At 42.6% G+C, this 19,937-nt stretch overlaps 1 protein-coding gene across 1 annotated transcript in view; it reads left to right on the top strand.

Annotated features, from left to right (window-relative positions):
- Positions 1 to 16,894: 16,894 nt before the first annotated feature.
- CARMIL1 (capping protein regulator and myosin 1 linker 1) overlaps positions 16,895 to 19,937 on the top strand; it is a 197,305-nt gene continuing 194,262 nt past the window's right edge. The window contains 1 exon segment of the mRNA XM_017746126.1: positions 16,895 to 16,949. Within this exon segment, the coding sequence (XP_017601615.1) occupies positions 16,895 to 16,949 (55 nt within the window).

The raw sequence follows: 19,937 nt of genomic DNA, 5'->3' as shown, positions 1-19,937 counted from the left end.
CTGCCGGCAATTCCTGCTAAAATTAATTAGATTAATCATTCCAGAAATCTCAACTGGATGATCATATATATACTAAATATTTTTAGAAACAATTTCAAAGATTGGCAAGCATTTGGATTTTTTTTGCCAATAAACTTGGCACACCACTGTACATTGAGAAGTCTTTTTAGGTAGCTGTGGGAGATTTCTTGCTCTGCGCTCAACTATTCTACAGGACCTGCCAGAAAGCATTAAACATTTAGGATTTAGAGATCATCTAATGCTTCCCATGTGTGTACATAGATTTGAGTCAGAAACACTGCAGGAAGCTCACCTCTGAAAAAAATAAAGCTTTTAAACTAGGTTGCTGGCCCAGAATAACAGCAGGAGACATGACAGTCATACCTCTTGAAATATTTATCTTAGCTTTTTCTCATCAAACATTGAAAATACAGCTGCACCACTTATGGGTCAATAAATATATATTGTACTTAAGGCAAAATTCTGTTGTTTCCCTAATCTTTTCCTTTTTTTCCACTTGCAGACAGTTACCCAGGGCAGTGGAACCAGTTCATTAAGCCAGGCTTTCAGGCTATCCAGCCTTTCACAGGTGTGAGAGCTAAACCAGCTGCTAAACTCTTTCAGATGGATAAACTCAGGGTCTGTAGGACTGTGTTTCTGCAAAGGAGGATGCCTAAAATAGGAGTTGCTGTGAGAGTGGAGTTCACGTGGATGTTTCCAGTATGACTTTTCTGTAGTCTTCCTCCTGGAAAGGTTCACCCAAGCAGAACACCAGAAAGCACACAGCAAATTTGTGTCTGTTAGGAACCTTTGGAACACTTTATTAGAATGCTTTTATTAGATAAGTAGGTCTCACTCTAAAGGCCTCTCAACCAAGAATAAGTATGATTTTAAGTGATATCCATTCCCAAATTTATTGAGCTGCTTTCAGTCTTTTCCTTTGAAGCTTGCTCCCTTACTTACTCTTTTAAAGTGTCATTTCTGATAGCCTTGTTAATCAACTCGTCTGTTAATTTCATCTCAAATTTCCTGGGTTTAGCTGTACTCTCTATTCTTGTAACTATTTTTTCCTCTTCTTACTCTTTTAAAATATGTGCTGATTGCTAAAACGTCGCTGTTTTGTCCAGCCCTATGTTTCTATCATTCTGCATTTTTGTCTTTAAAGTTATCTTTTGGCAATTATGACTCCAGTACCAAACACAGCACTCCAGGAACTTCACAGGTCAGAAATTTATGTCTTTGTTTTGCAGGGTTATGCTTTTGCAAGCACCATGGTATATAGTCCCATATCAGGGACTATGAGGGAAGCTCATACCCTGTTTCCATTTCAGTCTTCACAATTGACTTTCTATAAGTAAATTTATTTCCTTGGATTCAGATTTCATATTTATGTAATAGTGGTTATTACTATGCTTCAAGAATTTTAAATAATATTCCACAGAATAAGGAGTGGTTAATTATCTCCTATAATTATAACATACTTGGTCACCTTAACCCAGAGAAAGAGGTAGTGCTTAGAAAGATTTTTAAAGATGAGTTATTGTTTACCTCTCGCTACCCCTTCAGATAAATTGTGTCTTTTAATAATCCTGTGAGAAGGTGCTGCTCACCTCTTAGAATGGACATAAACAAAGAATCACCACCTCTTGCACCTAATATTATATGGAGTCCTTGTGCAGACATTTGCCTGCATGATTTCTGACTTTATAAATCTGATGGAGACCCTAATGGCATGACTCAAAGCCAAAGAAGAGTCTAAACCTGTATTCTAACCGATTGTATTCTCAAACTGAGGTTGCACAAGAGACCAGGTGGGATAAAAATGGGTTCAAATTTCTCTATAGTTTGACAGAAACTTTTCCTTCCACTGTCTCGTGACTCAGATGCTTTTACTAACTGACTCCCTTAGAAAAGTATGCCTGATTAAACATTTCTGGGCATTGTTTCTGCCCCACCTCACTCCTCTCTGAAACAAATGACTGTATAAAAATAATCTTTTAGGCTTATTGCAGAGATCAAAGGCTTGAACTCAGTGTACTGCTGTGAAGGCCCATCAGTGGTCATCCAGAAAATAAAAACAAATCACTGAGTCCAAAAAATCATGTTTTAAAAGTAGTTTGCCTCAATCCCATAGGCACATTCTTTTCCTTCTGAAATTCTGAAACTTCCAGGCTGCAAAACCTGAAACTTGAAAGTTATGTTCCAAATATTTGTAATAAAATTGCAAAAAGAGGCATCCTGTGTCTCCAGCAGCATGATAGCACTTGCATCATGATGTAAATAAACTATGAGTTAGGCCTGAGCTTCTCTTCAAAATGAAGACCCTGATCACAGCTTTATTGAAAGCTTTCTGGTCTGAAACTCAGTTTCATGTGTCACACAGCTTGCTCAGAGAATGATAGAAAAATTGAGATTGGAAGGGGCTTCTGGAGGGCATTTAGTCTAACTCCATGTTCAGATTGGGGTCAAACAGCATTTCTCAGGGCCCTCTCCAACTGTGCTTTGAAAGGTTTCCAAGGATTCAGCTAAGAAAGCAGTGCCAAGTACCTAAGGTCTTCTACCTGCATTAAATAAAGACAGGCCTTTTCAGTCCTGAAAACTAAAAATTCCTGGGCTTTGTCCTAGGGTCATTTTTTGAAATGCTAAGGCTCCTCTCCCTTCAGGTTTGGCCATAACCAAAATTGTACACCCAATTCAACCCCCACATCCGTACAATTCCCCTGGGCTGGCCATCAAGAGGTGTTTCATCCTTTGTCCTCCTTTAGGAAAACAACCACACAGAATCAATCCATCTGGCACCCTCTGGGCAGACATACATTTGTGTGTGCAATCCACACAATTTTACACTGACCTGGGACTCAGTGTATGTGAAAACATTCACACAGTGTTGGAAACACCCAGTTCAGGTGGAAACACCATTGCAGCTGAATAGCTAAGTGCTGGCATCAGCCTTTGTCAGGGGCTCCAAAATGTTCACTGGCTCCGGAGCACAGGTGGCACAGTCATGAGAACTGAGTTGGTTGATGTGATAAGTGAGTGGAGAAGGAGCTGTCATCGCTTAACATAGAAGAAAACAAAGAGAATGACATAGAAGGTGATGCACATGAGGCCTACAAAGAGAGATATTACTGCTACCAACCTGAAACATGGTTTGTGTATCTTGGAACAATATGTGATGTCCAGAAGGGCTCCTGCACAAGCAAAATATTCATGCAAAGCAAATTCTTCCAAACTGGGAAGTTCAGAACAAGCATTGCCCTGTGCTTAAGAAAGAGCTTTGGAGGAGTCTTTCAGCTCTTAAATTCATAAAGGTTCATTGAAAAGTGATGTTAAAGCCCAAAAAGCAACAGAGCTGGAAAATCTGGGTTACTCTGGCTTCATTTGTTGCATGGGTTTAAGAGTCTGACATTGTCAGTGTGGACAAATGGCCATTTACATCATTATAATGGTCACCCATGAAAAAGTCAGTGGTTTTTTTCCCTGGGCATCTTCAAGAGATGACTCTTGTACTTTGGGAGAAGTTGTGCACTCTGCACAGGCAAAACAGCTTGAATCAGGTAACACTTTCATTGCCAGCCTCTGGAGCAGCCCAGTGAACATTTCAAGAGCAGGAAGATGATTTGCATTGTCTTACTCACTCTCTTTTTCCCCTTGGGCAAAGCTTTCAGCCAATACCTGAAGAAGTTAGACATACCCGGTCTGGCATCTCTGCTCAAAATTCACCTTTTCCATGCTGAAGTACAAATCATTTCAGCCAATACCTGAAGAAGTTAGACATACCCTCTCTGGCATCTCTGCTCAAAATTCACCTTTTTCATGCTGAAGTACAAATCGTTCTCATCTGACATCACCTAAACTCAGTGGATGAGCAGAGATGTCTGGTTTTTCCCTCTTTCACTCTTGTCTTATCTTCCCAGCGCACATCATCAGCTTTAACCCAGTATGCCTACCTGATTCTTCTTGTCCACTATGTAGACACAGAGGACATGAGGTGATGTCTAACTACCTTTGAATATTTTGTTAGTACCAAGCCCAGCACACTGAGTTCCTAGGAGTTGGTGCGATTTAAACAATGAAAATAAAACCACACATAGGAAGAAATGCCAGGTTGGAGTGAGGGGTGTTTCAAGCCCATTACACTTCCATTTCCTTGAGCTAGTTTTGAGTCCCGTTTTTTGCTAGTATGACAATTAAGAAAACAGAGTTTTAAAGAGAATCTCAAAGGTTATTTGTCAAGTTTTATGCAGAAACAACATCCTGAAGGCAAAACTCATCCTGTCCCCAGATTATGATGGCATGCTTACACATTTCTTCTGCTTCCTAGGCCAAGGTCTGTCCTGGAGAGGTCTGACAAGGGGCTGGGGAACCAGGGCTAGTAGTCTCAGAAAAGTCCACTGGGAGATCATCCTACTCTGGCTTGCCCAGTTCTTGCAAACGGTTTTATGGAGAAAAATTGTTCCTCAAATTCCGGCAAAGAACTAGGAGTGAAGTCTCCCAGTGAGATGATCCTTGAGCTACCTTCTCCTTGAAGCATAGTTTGGCTGGAGTAAAAAAAAACTGTCTGGCTGCTAGGTCAGCAAATCCTCCAAAGCTATTTTCTCTCCCTGGGACACAGGAAGTGCAATTGTTCTTAACAATATAAATACATAAATGAAAAACACAAACCCATGTTTATGCTGATACTTGGGTCCTCAAAGAAAGGATGGTTAAAGAAAACTTTGCCCTAGGGAATGGACAGATGATCCAAAATGGAATAGGATTATTTTTATTTTAGCACTTTACGTCCACAAGGTGTCATTCGTTGCTCACAAGAAAAACTAGTGGCTGGTATATTGTTCTCAAGCAGTGCGGAAACAAAGTTTATGGCTCCTTCAGGAGCAAGAGCAGATAGGGAAAAAGAGAATGAAAAGCCAGTAAATGCAAAGGACAAGCATAAAACTCAGCAGCAAAATCTTCTCCTTTCACCTTGTAAGGAGGTCACACACATGCTTTGTAGTATTAGGTACATAGCTCTCCTGCATAGCTAATGGATTAAATCAAAACTCTATTCCGTTGTTGTTTTCCTGCAGTATTTCAGTTTTGATGAGATATATTAAAAAGTTGCACTCTCCTCAACATGTTTCTATTTAATGAAGATGTGAAAGAGATCAGCAAAGAACAAGAAAGCTTTAGAGACACATCCAGAAACACTTAACACTTCAGAATAACAAGTGACAGAAGAAAAAGACAGTGACAAAAAAGGAAAAGTCAGGCTTTCAAAAAGCTCAGCATTTACATGTCTGTTAAATAGCTAGATTTTTTAACAGTGCTTCAGTAATGAAACACCTTCTTGCCAACTGATGCTTTATAAACAGCAGTTCTGTCCTCAGAAATCCTAGCAGAGCACTAACAGTCCAGCTGAAACATAGCAAAGACATTTTTCCCTTTTACCATAGCTAATGGGCATTGAATACCCTCTGGGTTCCCTGGGTGAACTCTGTGTGCTCCGAGTGGCAGTTCGGCATTCAAGTCCCGACACTGAGTGCTAGCAGGAGAGAATAGCACTGATTTGCCAGAGAGGGAAAATACAAATGACAGGGCACGTGTAACTTAGTGGCATTCTAAACTGTTTCTTTCAGTGTTGCTATATGGTTTCATTTCCCCTGTGAGCAAGATTGTGTCTGAATATGCATGAATTTATGTTCCATGGTGTCATATTAGGGAGGAGGGAGGCATTTTGGTCTTCCTTTAGGGATTTCTTATACATTTGGAAAAAGCTGTAAAGGGGTGAAAAATTCCTTCTGTCCAGTCCGCAGCAAAATAGTCTCTTAGTGCATTCACACTCTGAAAATTGATTAAAGTTGGTGTGTTCTCACTTGAGTAGGTATCTCCAGGCCCTAGGTAGTGCTTTGCATGCCTCCTTAGCACCCCTCCGCAGCACTGGCGGCCATCAGCTCTGCTGGCTTCACTGCAGTGGGTTTCCCCATGTGACGGCATTAGAGCCACCAGATAGACCAAGCTGTCACTTGGAGCGGCAGCTGATGGCCACACAATCACACAGGCGCCGCCGGAGCCTGGAGCTTATCAGCACGATCCTTGATTACTAGCGTCATTCCAGCTTAAGGTGGAAGAAAGCCAGCTCAGCTGCTGGAGACTTGACTGAGTTGGCAGCTCAAGGAAACACTTTCTCTTTCAAATCAAGCCTATTTCATGGGGAAATCATCGTTACACAGAAAACATTGCAAGCTCTGTGAAAGGTCTCCAGGGAGAAGCTGCACTTCACAAGGGAATTAGCATAAACTAGGTGGGTCTTCCAAGAGAATGAGAAGCAAATGATAATTTAATGCCTTTGGAAAAAAAGGAAAGGAGGATCGCAAGTCTGGTGAAGCAGGAAGTTGCTTCAGGAGAGATTACTTTTTGTAAGTACTACAGGGAACTGGAAAAACTTCACTGGGCAGCTTCCATCCCCTGGCGTGAGCATCTCCTGCTGTCTCAGCTTTGGCACGTTCTGCACTCAATGTGCTGGCATGTGTTGCATTAAATACATTGGCAGATATTGCATCTCCCCAGACTAACTGGTGTACACTGTGTGCTCGTGTCCAGGCCAGTCCCTTGTGCTGCAAGGACATCTGGCACATTTTCCCCAACACAAAAGCAAAAGTTTTATGGCTGAACGTCCTTGTTTTGGAAATAACAGCATCGCGGGGGCTTAATTCCTTTGCTGGGAAAGGAAATGAGTCGATCGGGTGTGTGCAGCTGGGAAGAGTGAGGAGGAGTGGAGTCTTTGTGTTTGTGGAGGTTTTTTCCCCTCTTTTTCTTGAATCACAGCTAAATACATAAATCCAACCATACAGGACAGCATGGAACGAAAACTGAAGATCACTCTTAGGTGCAGGTAGAACATAAATAAGGTCTGCCAAAGGTCTAACTGTATGAGTGTTCACCCTGAGATGATGACAACATGCATTTTGTTGTTTATATAAAGAACATTAATTTCAGATGCTGTCTGATGTAAAACTGGAAATAGATACACAGTTACTCCCTGGGTAACAGTAATAAACTAAAGGTTCACAGAGCTCCTAGTTTCCTGGGAAATGTGCCTTCAACACTGCCCTTGGAAAAGAGCAGTCAGCCTGATTTGTGTCAGACTGTTCAAGCTCAGCAAGGAGTGGAAGTGCCTATACCCCTTGTCAGGAGCCCCTCAAAACTCCCTGAAGATGCATGAAGCAATTGTGGCTGGCAGAAGGAGTAGAAGAAAGCTGGATCTCCCCAACAGTTTCAAAATATTGATGGGATTTTTTCTCTCGTCCACCTCTGCCCCAGTGAACGGGTTTCTCTTCCTCGAACCCTGTCCTTTGTGTGTCCTGCTATCACTGCTGCAGATCTCAGAGTCCTGATGATTTCTCTGCCAAGGCTCTGACAGTGCTGAGGTGAATGCTGAATTAGCTCTTCAACTTCTATTTTCACCCAAACCCACAGTTTTCCACCTCTGCTTCCTCCCAGCCCTATCTGCAAATATTGCAGTATGCATATTTTACTACATGCTCACTGTATGGGATATTTTTAACCAGGTTGTTTCCATCTCTCATTCTCCTTATTTTGGTTTTGACTTATTCCAAGTTTTACCCTTCATATTTAAATGTGCTGCAATTAAAAGAGAGGTAGGAAAACCCGGGACCATATGTCTGCTTGCAGCACAAGGAGCGTCACTGTCAGCTTCATGTGTCCTTGAACTGAGCTGGTCAGCTGGGCTCTGCTCCAGTGCCTGGGGATGTTGGCAGGGTCAGCACAGCCCCTCAGTCTCTACAGACCGCTCTGTCTGCTGCCAGGCTTATTTAAGGTCCTATTGGTAATCTGTCTGTACACCCATCAGAAACACAACCGTGCTCACCAAACAGTTTAATGCAAGTTGTCTGACAAAGAATTTCAGCTTCTGTTACACTGAATGCAAATGAGTGTGTGTAACAGTGACCAAGGTTTCCTGTTATGAAGCTACCTGGGAATAAGGGAACTCACTTGTCTACCCAGGTAAGTTCATCTGTATAGAAGACTGAATAAAGCCATGCCATGTATACAGAAATAGATGATATCTTGTCTGGTAATATATAAACCAAAATTCTTTTAACTTTCAGAAAGCCTACGGCAACATTTAGTTAAAAACTATTTTAAAGGTAGAAAAAGAATGCCAGGACCCTCTGCGTGAATGCCAAAATGAAGAGACTTTTCTTAAGAGTAGGCCAAAAAAAGAAAAAAGAAAAGCAAGCAATTAATCAACCAGGCTGGTGGTAGAATACAGTCCTCTCTAGGAAAGACTTTTAGCTGCCTGTGTCACTTGATATCTCACAGAAAACCCTCTCTTCCCTCTGTGCCAACCGAGACAACAGCCTAGCTGCTTGAAATCAGAGAGCAATGGAATTTTCCAAAGCACAAAATTTAATGGGTTGTTACAAAACAAAAATAATTTTTGACCTCTTGCTGAAGAATGGGGAGCTAATGCTTTCTATCAGCAGAGAGCTGTTAACATGTTGAAAAGATGACGCTGATTCCTTGATGGCGGCACAAATGAATTAGAATGAGGGAAGGAAAATTGTCATCCTGTGCTGAGCACCTCATAATTTTGCTGTCAGTTGAAGAGCTGAGATTACTGCCAGCAGCAGATAATACACAGTGAAAGGAACCAAAAGCATCAAGTTGCAGGGGAAAAAAAAAGATGAGCGTGTGTGCAGTGAGGCAGGGAAGGAAGAAAGGGTAATAAAAACCTGTTCTGAACACAGCATTAACCACTTAGGGGCAGACTGAAGGCTGCTAAATGGATCCTTTCTGTTGAAATGAAGATGAAAAAAATTAAAGAACTCATCCCTGACACTGCTTTATTTTACTGCACATAATCATAATAATCTGATATATTTTTGCTTTGAGAAATGGTGTTACAGAAAATGACAGCCAAAGTTGGTGACTGGGGAAAATGCTTCCAAAAATCTCTAATGAAATTGATGATTCCACTGGGGAGGTAACCATTAATTGTTTTCAGAGATCATTTGAGCACTTGAACTTGATGAGAACTGGTGCTCCTATGCTAAAAGCAAACTTCAGGCTGATTGTGAAATAAGTTGTTCTTGTTGTACTAGTTTGTTATGTAAATCATCCAGAGGGGAAACAGAAATAATACCATTTGACCTACACTGCTGACAGAAAAGCATAGTTTACAAACTGTGAATGTTACAGCCAGTTATACAGTTTTCTATTTGCCATCTTTATGTCCTGCCTTAAATAAAATGTGGTCTTGTTTCTGCTCCCCTGACTGGAAGGCATTTGTAATTGAGGTCAAAATGTGAGTTGGAGATTAGAAACTGCAAGTAGTTATTCATAAACTTGTGCTTTGCACATCACTGATTACATTCTGAAGAACTATGTGGGTAATTCTTTCCTAATACCAAATGCATTTAGTTACTGTGTGGTCTTTACAATGGTGATTTGAGATTAGAGAAATGGCAGAGTGGTCTAAAGCATTCACAGCAAGTTAAAAGATAATCTGTAGTTTTTCTGGAGCATCTTCTCTTTATGAGTGTGATCTCAGTATATACTGACTTGTTTTTAATGTGGATCTTCTCAGCTGGATTTCAGTACAGCCCTGCAGAGAGTTGTAACAGCCCGGTGTTGTGTGTTAGCCCTGGTGGGCAGCTCAGCCCCACAGAACTTCTTGCTCACTCCTGCCATGAGCTGGGGGAGAGAATAGGAGGGCAAAGTGAGAAAATGTATGGGTTGAGATAAACACAGTTTAATAAGTAAAAAGGGAAGGAAAATAACAGACAAACCAAAAACGCCACAAACACACACACACACAGAAAGCAACAACACAAAAAAACACCCAAGAAAGACAACTGATGTAAGAAATAGCAATTGCTGTCCTTGAGCCGACTAGTGCCTGGCCAGTCCCCAAACAACAGCAGCCCTGGAAAACTCCTCCCAGCTTTTATTGCTGATCATTATATTGTATGGTATGGGATGTCCCTTTTGTCACAGAGGTCAGCTCTGCCCCGTGTCTGTCCCCTCCAAACCTGCTGCCCACCCCCAGCCCCATCTCTGTCCCCTCCAAACCTCCTGCCCACCCCCAGCCCACTCACTGGTGCATCAACGGGAGAAGGAAAAGCAGCTTTGATGCTGTGTAAGCACTGCTCAGCAGTAGCTAACACATACCTGTGTTATTATCAACACGATTTTCATCAAAACCCCACAACACAGCACCATATAGGCTGCTGCTAAGAAGATTAACTCTGCCCCAGCCAAAACCAGTACACCCGGAAAGAAAATGTGGTCATAGGGTGAGCAGAAATGTTTCAGGTTGTTTTTGCTGATGGCATTCCATGGAACTTCAAGGCAGGCTTTCCTTCCACAACCCCTTCATATTTGTGGTTTATCTCAGGAATTTTACAAGTGTTTTTCCTTCTACTGTTCTCAAAGTGTTCCTTTGGTGCTGCTGGCTTCAGTTCACTGCCTCTGCAGCAAAATGTCCAGTGATTTCACTGTATTGGAGAAGTTCTCTGAGTGCCCTTCACCATGCAAGGGAGAAGAGACTGAGCATGCTTAGGCTTAGTGTATACTCCAGAAATAAACCATGCCAGGAACCCCTCTCAGCCCTGGAAAACAAACATTGCATTAAAAACTGCTCCTGGATTTGAGCTTGCCAAGTGCCAGCTAGCAAACAACTCTCCATCACTGCATAGTGACTAAGGTGCTCCACAGACCCTTGAAGGCTAAGGGAGCTCCTTAGCACAGACACAAGCCCCTACATGCTCATCATTCTTATCACCCAGCAACACAGAATCATAGAATGGTTTGGGTTGTGAGGCATTAAAGATCATCTAGTTCAACCCCCTGCAATGGGCAGAGATGCCATCCTCTAGACCAGGTTGCTCAGAGCCCCATCCAATCTGGCCTTGGACACTTCCAGGGATGGGGCATCCACAACCTCTGTGGGCAACCTGTTTCAGTGCCTCACCACCCTCATAGTAAAGAATTTCTTCCTAATATTTGATCTAAACATACCCTCTGTCTGTTTGAAACTATTGCCCCTTATCCTATTACATGCCCACTACATGCCTTTATGAAAGGTCCCTCCCTCTCCAGCTTTCCTGTAAGCTCTCTTTAGGTACTGAAAGGCCACAACAGGGTCTCCCTGGAGCCTTCTCCTCTCCAGGCTGAACAGCCCCTGTCTTCATAGGAGAGACGCCCTAGCACTCTAATCATCTTCATGGTCCTCCTCTGGACTCACTCCAACAGCCTTTCTTTTCACACATGTGGTGTGGCCAGTAGCATTTTTTTAAAGCTACTGATGTAAATTTTACCTCTTTTTCTTTTTGCTGGTAGGCAGAACACCTAACTGGGATGTGAAGTGATACCCTCAGTTGTTGGTAGACTTCCTTGCAGTACCCTGAGGCCCACAATGAATGGCAAAAACTGTTTCCTGCCCATTTAGCAAACCAAAACCTCTCAGAACATTTGGATCAGTGGTGGCATTTGTCCCCATATACCAGCCCTTATAGGAATTAAAAATAGGGCTTGGAATTAATAGCCAAAAGATACCATTTTTCACTAAGACTGAAATGGCCATATGTGGAAGCAAACCTACTCAGAGGAACATATGCGTGTACACTGATGAAAGGAGGTTGTGTGTGTTGGTGATAATCCTATTGCACAGGATTTTTTTTCAGGTCTGAAGAGTGATGATTTGAATGTGAAAAATAACACTTTAAAAATAATTTTCTCCAAGTCATTGCTGAAGTATATCCATCCAGAAAACCTGATGTGACCTCAACTTTACTGTGTTAGTCAACTTTTATGTTAATATCCTGTTATGGCCAGACCCAGAAATGGCAATCTCATTTTGCCAGTAAATTCCTATTACATTGCAATACCACATCTGATGCTGTTTTATATTAGGAACATGCAGCTAGGACATTCTTGCAGCTTGCTCACATTGCTTTCCCTCCTTGCTGATTCCTCTATATTTTATTTGTAAAACTTTCATAAGCTGTCCAGAGATGACTGTTGTTCCTTACTTTATTTTACAAAACAGCTAGGGCAACTCTGAGGACTCTGGAAATGGCAAGGATATCTCTAGGAAGATCTCATCCTCACATGGAGTTCTCATGAAGCTAGAGATAACTGTGGATTTTGCAAGGTGGGTGCAAAGTTGAGTGCAAAGAAAAAAAATTAGTCCCCGCAAATAGTACTGTACCAAGCTGAGCAATACTCTGGTCTGTGAAAAAGACCAACACAATTTTAGTTTCAAGCACCATTCTTCAAGAGTTCTGTAAATGCCTTACCAACATAAGTGTGTGGAGTTTCTCAGGCTGTACTGTGCAAGCTCCTCCACGGGAAGAAGCTAGTGCAAAGGGAATAGAAGTACCATAGCAAATATTATTGCTACAGCACACATCAGAGTTCAGGTCTTGTGCGTGAAAGGAGACTCCTGCATGTTCTAGCCACATCCCAAACTTTTCATAAAAAACACTGAAATTCAGAAGGTTGATAGCTCAGTGTAGCCAGAAAGCTTGTTTTGCACTTAAAATTCACATGTAATTGCTGCCAGTGTTCTCTTTAGTCACTATATATTCAACTTCTTCTGGCCCCAAAGCAGTATAGTCCAAGATAACTTTTCCTCCACACTTCTCACTTTTTTCCGTTGTCTCTCAGGCTATCGTAGTGTGAGCTGGAGGGTTATGTGTCTCACCATTTAGTCTTAGCATGCTCTCTTAAAGGCTCTTCTTGACACACCATATGGTCAGTGACCTCTGCAGAACGTGCTACTTCTGAGAAAGCTTTTTGAGATTTAAAGAACATATTTCTTGTAGCAGAGGTTGCTAGGCTGAATGGAAGGTATTGGTATTGATGGAAAGGCTGTTAGTAGTTTCTGCAGGGGAAGAAGTAAGAATAGTAAAGGCTGAGAGAGATGCTCAAACTACTAAAAAGGAGAGAGAATCATGCTCAGTTTGAAATTTAGGTCAGAACTACTTCAGATTTATTTTTATACAGGTTCATTTCATCTGCTTCACTGCTACGAAGAAAATCTGTCTTCTCCTTCAGTAGCCTCAACCAGTACAAATAATGTCTGTGGAGTTTCCCCACCTCCATTACAGGGACTAGTTAATACCACAGGGCTGGAAACTGATCGGGGAATGTTGATCCATTAAGTTGGAGTCAATGGTAAGAAAAAGAGGCTTGCTGACACATCTGACATGATCAAAGTCTCCAGTAGATGAGAGATTTCACATACCCTAAAAATGGTGGAGCTTGCCTTAGTGACAGGTGACCTGAGTAGCTGCAATGCTCACATACCTGTTTTAAATGCTTTAAAATGTTGTGTTTCCATTCAGTATCTTGCTAAGTGTTTTTCACATGTTGTTAGTAATGCCTTGTACAAGAACATAGACAAACAGGATGACAGTATAAACTGTGCTTAGGAATCATCTGCTTTTGCCCCTAGTTCAGCATCTTAAGTTATACAAATTCTAAGTGTCTAAGTGTGATGGGATATGCAGAGGATTATGCTTTCATGAGGGAGAGCTAAGTAGCAGAAGCAAATGAGCTCTTAAGCAACAATGATCCTGATTTTACACAAATATGCCTGCTAAAAATGTTTGAAGCAAGAGGAATAGATGATAAAATAATCATAGAATCCTAGAATCATTTAGGTTGGAAAAGATCTCTAAGATCATCAAGTCCAACTTTTAACCCAGCATTGCCCAGTCCACCACTAAATCATGTCCCCAAGTGCCACAAATACATATCTTTTAGATATCTCCAGGGACAGTGACTCCACCACTTCCCTGGGCAGTCTGTTCCAATGCTTGGCAACCCTCTCAGTAAAGGAATTTTACCTAATATTCAATCTAAACCTCCCCTCTGCCCAAGACAGGCTTCAGCTATCACATCACCAACCAGTTCCTTCTCTGCTTAAAAACAACCTGTCCAGTGGGTGTGTTCCCTAGTTCCCTTGCCAGCTGTGTCTTCCACATACCCCAGGACCCTCCTAGACTATTTTCTCTTTGCTGTATTTCCAGCAGACATCTGGTAAGTTGAAGTCTGCCACGAGTAGAAGGGCCAGTGATTGTGAGACTTCTCCCAGCTGCTTACAGAGTATTTAATCTGCTTTTTCATCCTGGTTGTATGGTCTATAACAGACTCCCACCAGGATATCTGCCTTGTTGATCTTCCCCCTGATTCTCACCCATAAACACTTAACCATATCATCACCATCACTAAGTTCAGACAATCAAAACACTCACTAACATACAGGGCTACCCCACCACCTCTCCTTCCTTGCCTATTCCTTCTGAAGAGTTTGTAGCCATCCCTTGCAGCACTCCAGTTGTTCAAGTCATCCCACCATGTTTCTGTGGTGGAAATTTGTCATAGTTTCCCGGCTGCACTGTGGCTTCCACTTCCTCCAGTTTATTGCCTGTGCTGCATGCATTGGTGTAGATGTACCTCAGTTGGGATATTGGTCCTGCCACCTTTATGGAGGGAGAAGCTCTATTTCCTACCTGACCATTCTCAGGCAATTTTGTGATTTCTAGCACATCAGTCCTCACACCCTTGCATGGATCTCCATCCTCTATCTCCACTGAGACAGCAGACAAGGACCTCGCTAGTGCTTTGTCCCTCGAACATTGGCGTGCTGCTCCCAGGCTTACCTTTGGTGAGCCTGGTTTTATCCCTTCCCCCCTCCAAACACAGTGGAGTAACCAGAGCTATTCTGAATAGATTTTTTTCATTTTAATATTTTCATGAGGCATCAATTGCCCTTTGTAATTCTCTTCTTAACACTACCATCAAAATATGCCTTATCAAAACATACATCTTTGCTGCTGCATTTATATTCACCCTATTTAAAATCAAAACAAAATGCATTTTTTTGAGTGCAAGGTACTGAAATAATCATAGGAGCATAGGGAGTAAAGGGTTTGAAAAGACTCAGTCACAGATGACAACGGGAGACTACTTACAAAGTGTGTCATTTCCTTTACCAAACTAGGTCTGATGTAGGACATGCATTTCTCCCTATCAATTTTGTCTCAACTGGTGAAATGCAAAGAAGGCATCCAATCACCCAGCAATGTAAGACATGTTTATCATTGTGCAATTGGCCAGCTATTTGTTTTCTGCTCATTCATGTTCATTCAAGGTTCATGTTAAAGGATCCCCAAGTCCTGGAATATCTACAGGTTTCCAAACATATGTGATCGATGTGAGAGACCTAAATACCACATTTAATGTTATCACCACACATGACAATGAACAGAAAGATATATATTGGGTAAAAATTATAACAAACAAACAGCTGGAGAGATCCCAAAATTGGAAGTGCTATAAATTATTTTTAGGCTGAGTGGAAATGAGGCTGGCATGGATGGGTAGATTTCATGAGCAACTGGGCTCAGAAATAATTGGAAGCATGTGTCTTAATTGTGCTTCATATAGAGTGGCAGATTAGCTGCCTTTTGGCCTTAAAAATGCCCATAATAATTTCAGTGATTAAAATGAAACACTCCCTTAAATGACACTGCTCTTGGAAACCCCTGGCTGGCTGGTACTGTGGTACATGAGACAGTATGGCCCTGTTCTGTCTGCCTTCAACCAGGGCAGGAAACAGAATCTATGGGATTGCACAGGCATTCTAACCTTTGAATTTGTTAGAAATGCAACTGGCAAATCTGGGTCATTTATATCTACAACTGTTTTTTTATGAGACATTCTGTCTTTTACGGGATGTTCCAAGCTTTTACTCCAGGCTGCAAGGCAGCTTTGCAGATCAGATTGGATCACCTGGTTTCTCCCACCATGATGCAGCAGGATGACTCCAGGGTGTAACTTGAATGTCAGTCTGACACCTGCTGTTGGCACCCGAAATCTTTCCACTAGCTTCAGCAGAATCATTGAATTGATCATTTCCTGATGTTGATGACCTCATTCTACTGCTCTCAGAAAAAAACTGAGATTCTTCAGTGCTAAAGCCATTATACAAGGGCCAGAGAAGTTGGCAGGGAGGACATGCAACACTTGAGACTATAAATACCCTGCCTTGTGACAGTGTACATGGCTTGGCAACAACTCATATTGACACCTGCCTTATCTGCAGGAGATGACAGGATTTAGGCTGAGAAGGAGGACAAGGGCAGCAGACAGGCTGGGAAAAAGGAATATGTTATACTGTATGTCAGTACAGGTTGTGAGGTGCCATGATAATATAGACCTGCAAGAGGTGGAGTCAAAAATCAGTCAAAAGTTACTTCATGCAATTAATGGTTAACCTGATGCATAAAGGCTGCAGTTTTGAGGACATTTCCCCTTTCTGTGTCAATGTCTTGCTGATCAATGTCTTCTGAAGCTCCTAGTTCCTCCCTGCGCTGTTACTGTCAGTTAAATACAAGCTCTGGATCACCAGCTGCAACATCCCCTGCAGCCATCTAACCCACACACAATCCAGCCCACTACCCTCATCAGCATTTCTGTCATGCCAGGAACTACAACAACCTGAGCAGCCTTCAGAAAAAAGGTATCTTCAACAAAACCCCTCAGATCCCATTCCTTTGGCAGGCAGATCAATTATCCTTTGAAAGACTTTAAAAATTACTCCAAAGATCTTCTGCTCTGGCAGAAGACAAGGTAGCCTCTTTCCATTCTCCGTGTACCTGCTGCGCCTGTGATATGCAATGTTGCACTGCTACTGCACTGCTACAACTACCTTAAAGGAGCTGGTGCTGAGGTGGGAGCCAGTCTCTTCTACCATGCCTACAGTGAGAGGACTAAAGGAAATGGTCTTAAGCTGAGACAGGGGAGATTCAGATTAGTTACTGGAAAAAAATATTTCATTGTTAAGGTGGTCAGACTTCAGAACAGGCTGGCCAGGGACATGGTGGAGTCACCGTCCCTGGAGGTGTTTAAGAAGCGTCTGGATCTGGTGCTGGGTGGTTTAGTGGTTTACAGGTTTCAGTGGTAGTGCTGGGCTGACAGGTGGCCTTGATGATCCTAAAGGTCTCTTCCTACCTTGATGGTATGATTCTACTGGAGTGTGATCCTAACTAGGGCACCAACATTGTGGTCATTTGCATCAGTGCCACTAAAGTGAGGTTATGAGGCCCTGCAAACATAGCCAGGACTGCTTGGGAACAGCCAGGGCATGAAGTGCACCTGAGAGTTAGGGGAATGCCACTGAGACCAGACAGGAAACCCGTCTGCATCTGCTTCTGTTGTTGCAGTTTAAATTGGGCACATCTGTTCTCCTCAGCTGTGCTGATGTGCCTCTACTGGTGGGCAAGGAAGGATAAAACACAATTAAAATTCAGTTACTGAAATGACAAAAATCCCCTTTCTGCTCCCTTTCACTAGTTCAGGTTACAAGACAGTAAAACAATTTCTCACACTGGCACACCATGGAAAGTGGTAAACAGCCACAAGTGGATATGGATGACTTGCTGTAGGGGGCTGAACTTCTTCAAGCATCCTTGCCACTGGGAAAGATGCCAGTGACAACTGCATCTCTGCTGAACTGACTGGTGGAGAGTAAGGGTCAACAGGAAAGGATGAAAATCACACCTTCTTACAAAGCCAGCAAACTCTCCATGGTGAGACTTTGCCTGTAAACTGCGGAGAAGAGTCTCTGGAGACTCTGGGCGTTGATTGTTTGGGACCTCTGGGATGGTGGTCCAGTCCTCTCTGCACTGGGAGGTGGACCCTTGGAATCAGAAACGCCCTTGTTTTCACAGGCCAGACTGACACTGAGATAGTGCCAGCACCTAGGCATTACTGTAGCTGGAGAGCAGGAGCAGCAGCCTGCCTGGGCAATCATGTTCTACCTCCTGTCTAGGGAACAAGGAATGGGAAACTAGCATTTTGCTGATTGAACCTAGTCGTGGAAGCACTAACCCACCTGAGTTTAGTTTGTACCTTCCCTACCTTGAACCAGGTCCAATCTCCTAAGCACCAAAGCAGGAATTATATAGCAGCCTTGGCACTGCTACTTCATTAGCCTGTAGTGCTGTTAATTAAAAAACACAAACCAAAACAAAAAAAAAAAGCCCTGCCATCATTCATTCTTCTTTTCTTTTTTACTTTACACAACCTGGGCTCACCGTATTTGTCAGCTCATGGTAGGAAACTGGGGTGGAGCAGGTGCTAGCAGTACACCAGCAGAATGCTACAGGCAGGCAGGCATGGAAGCAGCTCATCATTTTTGCAGCTGATGCATGCTGAAACTCCTGTGGATGTCTGGCAGCAGCCAAAGAGGCAAGGTCCATGCTTCAAATACTGTGTCAGAAGCAAGCCAGTGGTGTAGTAGCATGAGAAACTGTCATGCTTAAGAGATCATAGATCCAAAAGATATATTTTTTGTAGAGCAGGCAAATAGTGATGGAATAAAAGTTATCTTTCCAGAAGTCTTAGCTGAAGACAGAGATTTAGGCTCAATACCAAGGTATGAAATTACATGGCCTTTCCTATGCAGACTTGATTGTCTAACTTTTCCCTCCTGGGTATTAGAAAAGATATGAAATTCTCTCTTTTTTTTTTTTTGTTTCCTGCCAAAGCGAACAATCCAGGCCCATGTTCATTGGTAGAAGTAAGCCTATGTGTACCAAGTGAGCAAGAAATGCAGTTTTCTGCTGAGCCACGAGGAAAAATTGGCAGAAAGGAAAGGAAGAGGTCAGCAGGTATTCTGCATCCCTCATAAAAAGATGCAGTAAGGAAAAGAGAGGAGAAAGCAATACAGTGCATTTTATTGAGAGATTCATATCCAGATAGGATTGATTGACACTGCTGTATATTAAAAGCACACAGCTTACCTTATTCTTTTACTAATATATTCACTTCTTGTTTATTTTCTTTAAAGGATGTGTTTATTATTTACATGTAAACAGCAAACTGTAAAGAGTGCTAATTGTATCCATCTCGGTAGTAATGTTATCTGTGTTGGCAGAATTATCTCTGACATAATTCAGAGAGCTGGTTGGTGCCAAGAGAAAACATGATACATTTATTTGATAAGTGACACCAATTTCAAAGTGGTCATGTTTCTTCTGAAGACCACGGTATGCAGTAGTCTGTGACACACAGGGGTGCAGCAGTGTGGTACTGTACTAGCAAAATAACTTACTGGATTCACATTGTTGCTCTCACTTAATGCATTTCAGACTTCTTAATTAGACATAAATGACTTTGATCTCCCAGATCCACCAGTAGAGTGCTTGAAACATGAGGTTTATGCAGTAATCCACCCTTTTAGGATGGAGGGTGACCAATCACAGTCCTGCTGCAGTGAAAATGATCCTTTCACTGAAACCAGGCATCACTACCAGAGGCAAGCCGAAGAATTTCCAGGGCTGCCGAGCCTCTTCCTTTGCTCTCATCCAATAAGCATCGTTCTGTGCTTGTATTTATGGGTGTAATTAGGCAGCTCGCGTGCTGTGTTTCTATAATGTGGCTGTTACCACATGACAAAAATCCTCAATGGCAAAGTGCAACAAGCAAAATGCTGCAACTTGTGGATTTTAATTTGGTCCTGAGAAAGGAGGCATGTTTGGCTCCCTTCAGTGTAGCACAGGCTCAGCAACAGCGAGGCTCCCTGCACAAGGAGTTTGCTAAGCCGTCTCTAGCCATGGCGTTATCTCACAACAGGTGCCGAGGCAGCCGCCGTCCCCATGGAGATAAGGTGACGGAGCAAGGGAGAGGCAGATGAGTTCTGGATAAAAGGTTAGCCTCTTCCAGGTCTCGAAGTGATCCAGCTTTTCTGGGAAGGAACTGGGCAATCCCTTTCCCCGGCGGCGAGGACTGACCTGACGATGACAACCACCCCCTTCGTACCATACACCCATTTTAACGAACCCAGAGGAGAATTCCCGCGGGGTAAAGCCTGAGGGTGCAGCGGCGGAAGGCACGGTCTGTCGGGAAGGGCCGGTGCT

This window comes from Corvus brachyrhynchos, unplaced genomic scaffold, assembly GCF_000691975.1.
Source record: "Corvus brachyrhynchos isolate BGI_N302 unplaced genomic scaffold, ASM69197v1 scaffold409, whole genome shotgun sequence".
Classification (NCBI taxonomy): domain Eukaryota; kingdom Metazoa; phylum Chordata; class Aves; order Passeriformes; family Corvidae; genus Corvus; species Corvus brachyrhynchos.
Note: the sequence above shows the minus strand (reverse complement) of the source record. Positions and strands in the feature narration are given on the sequence as shown.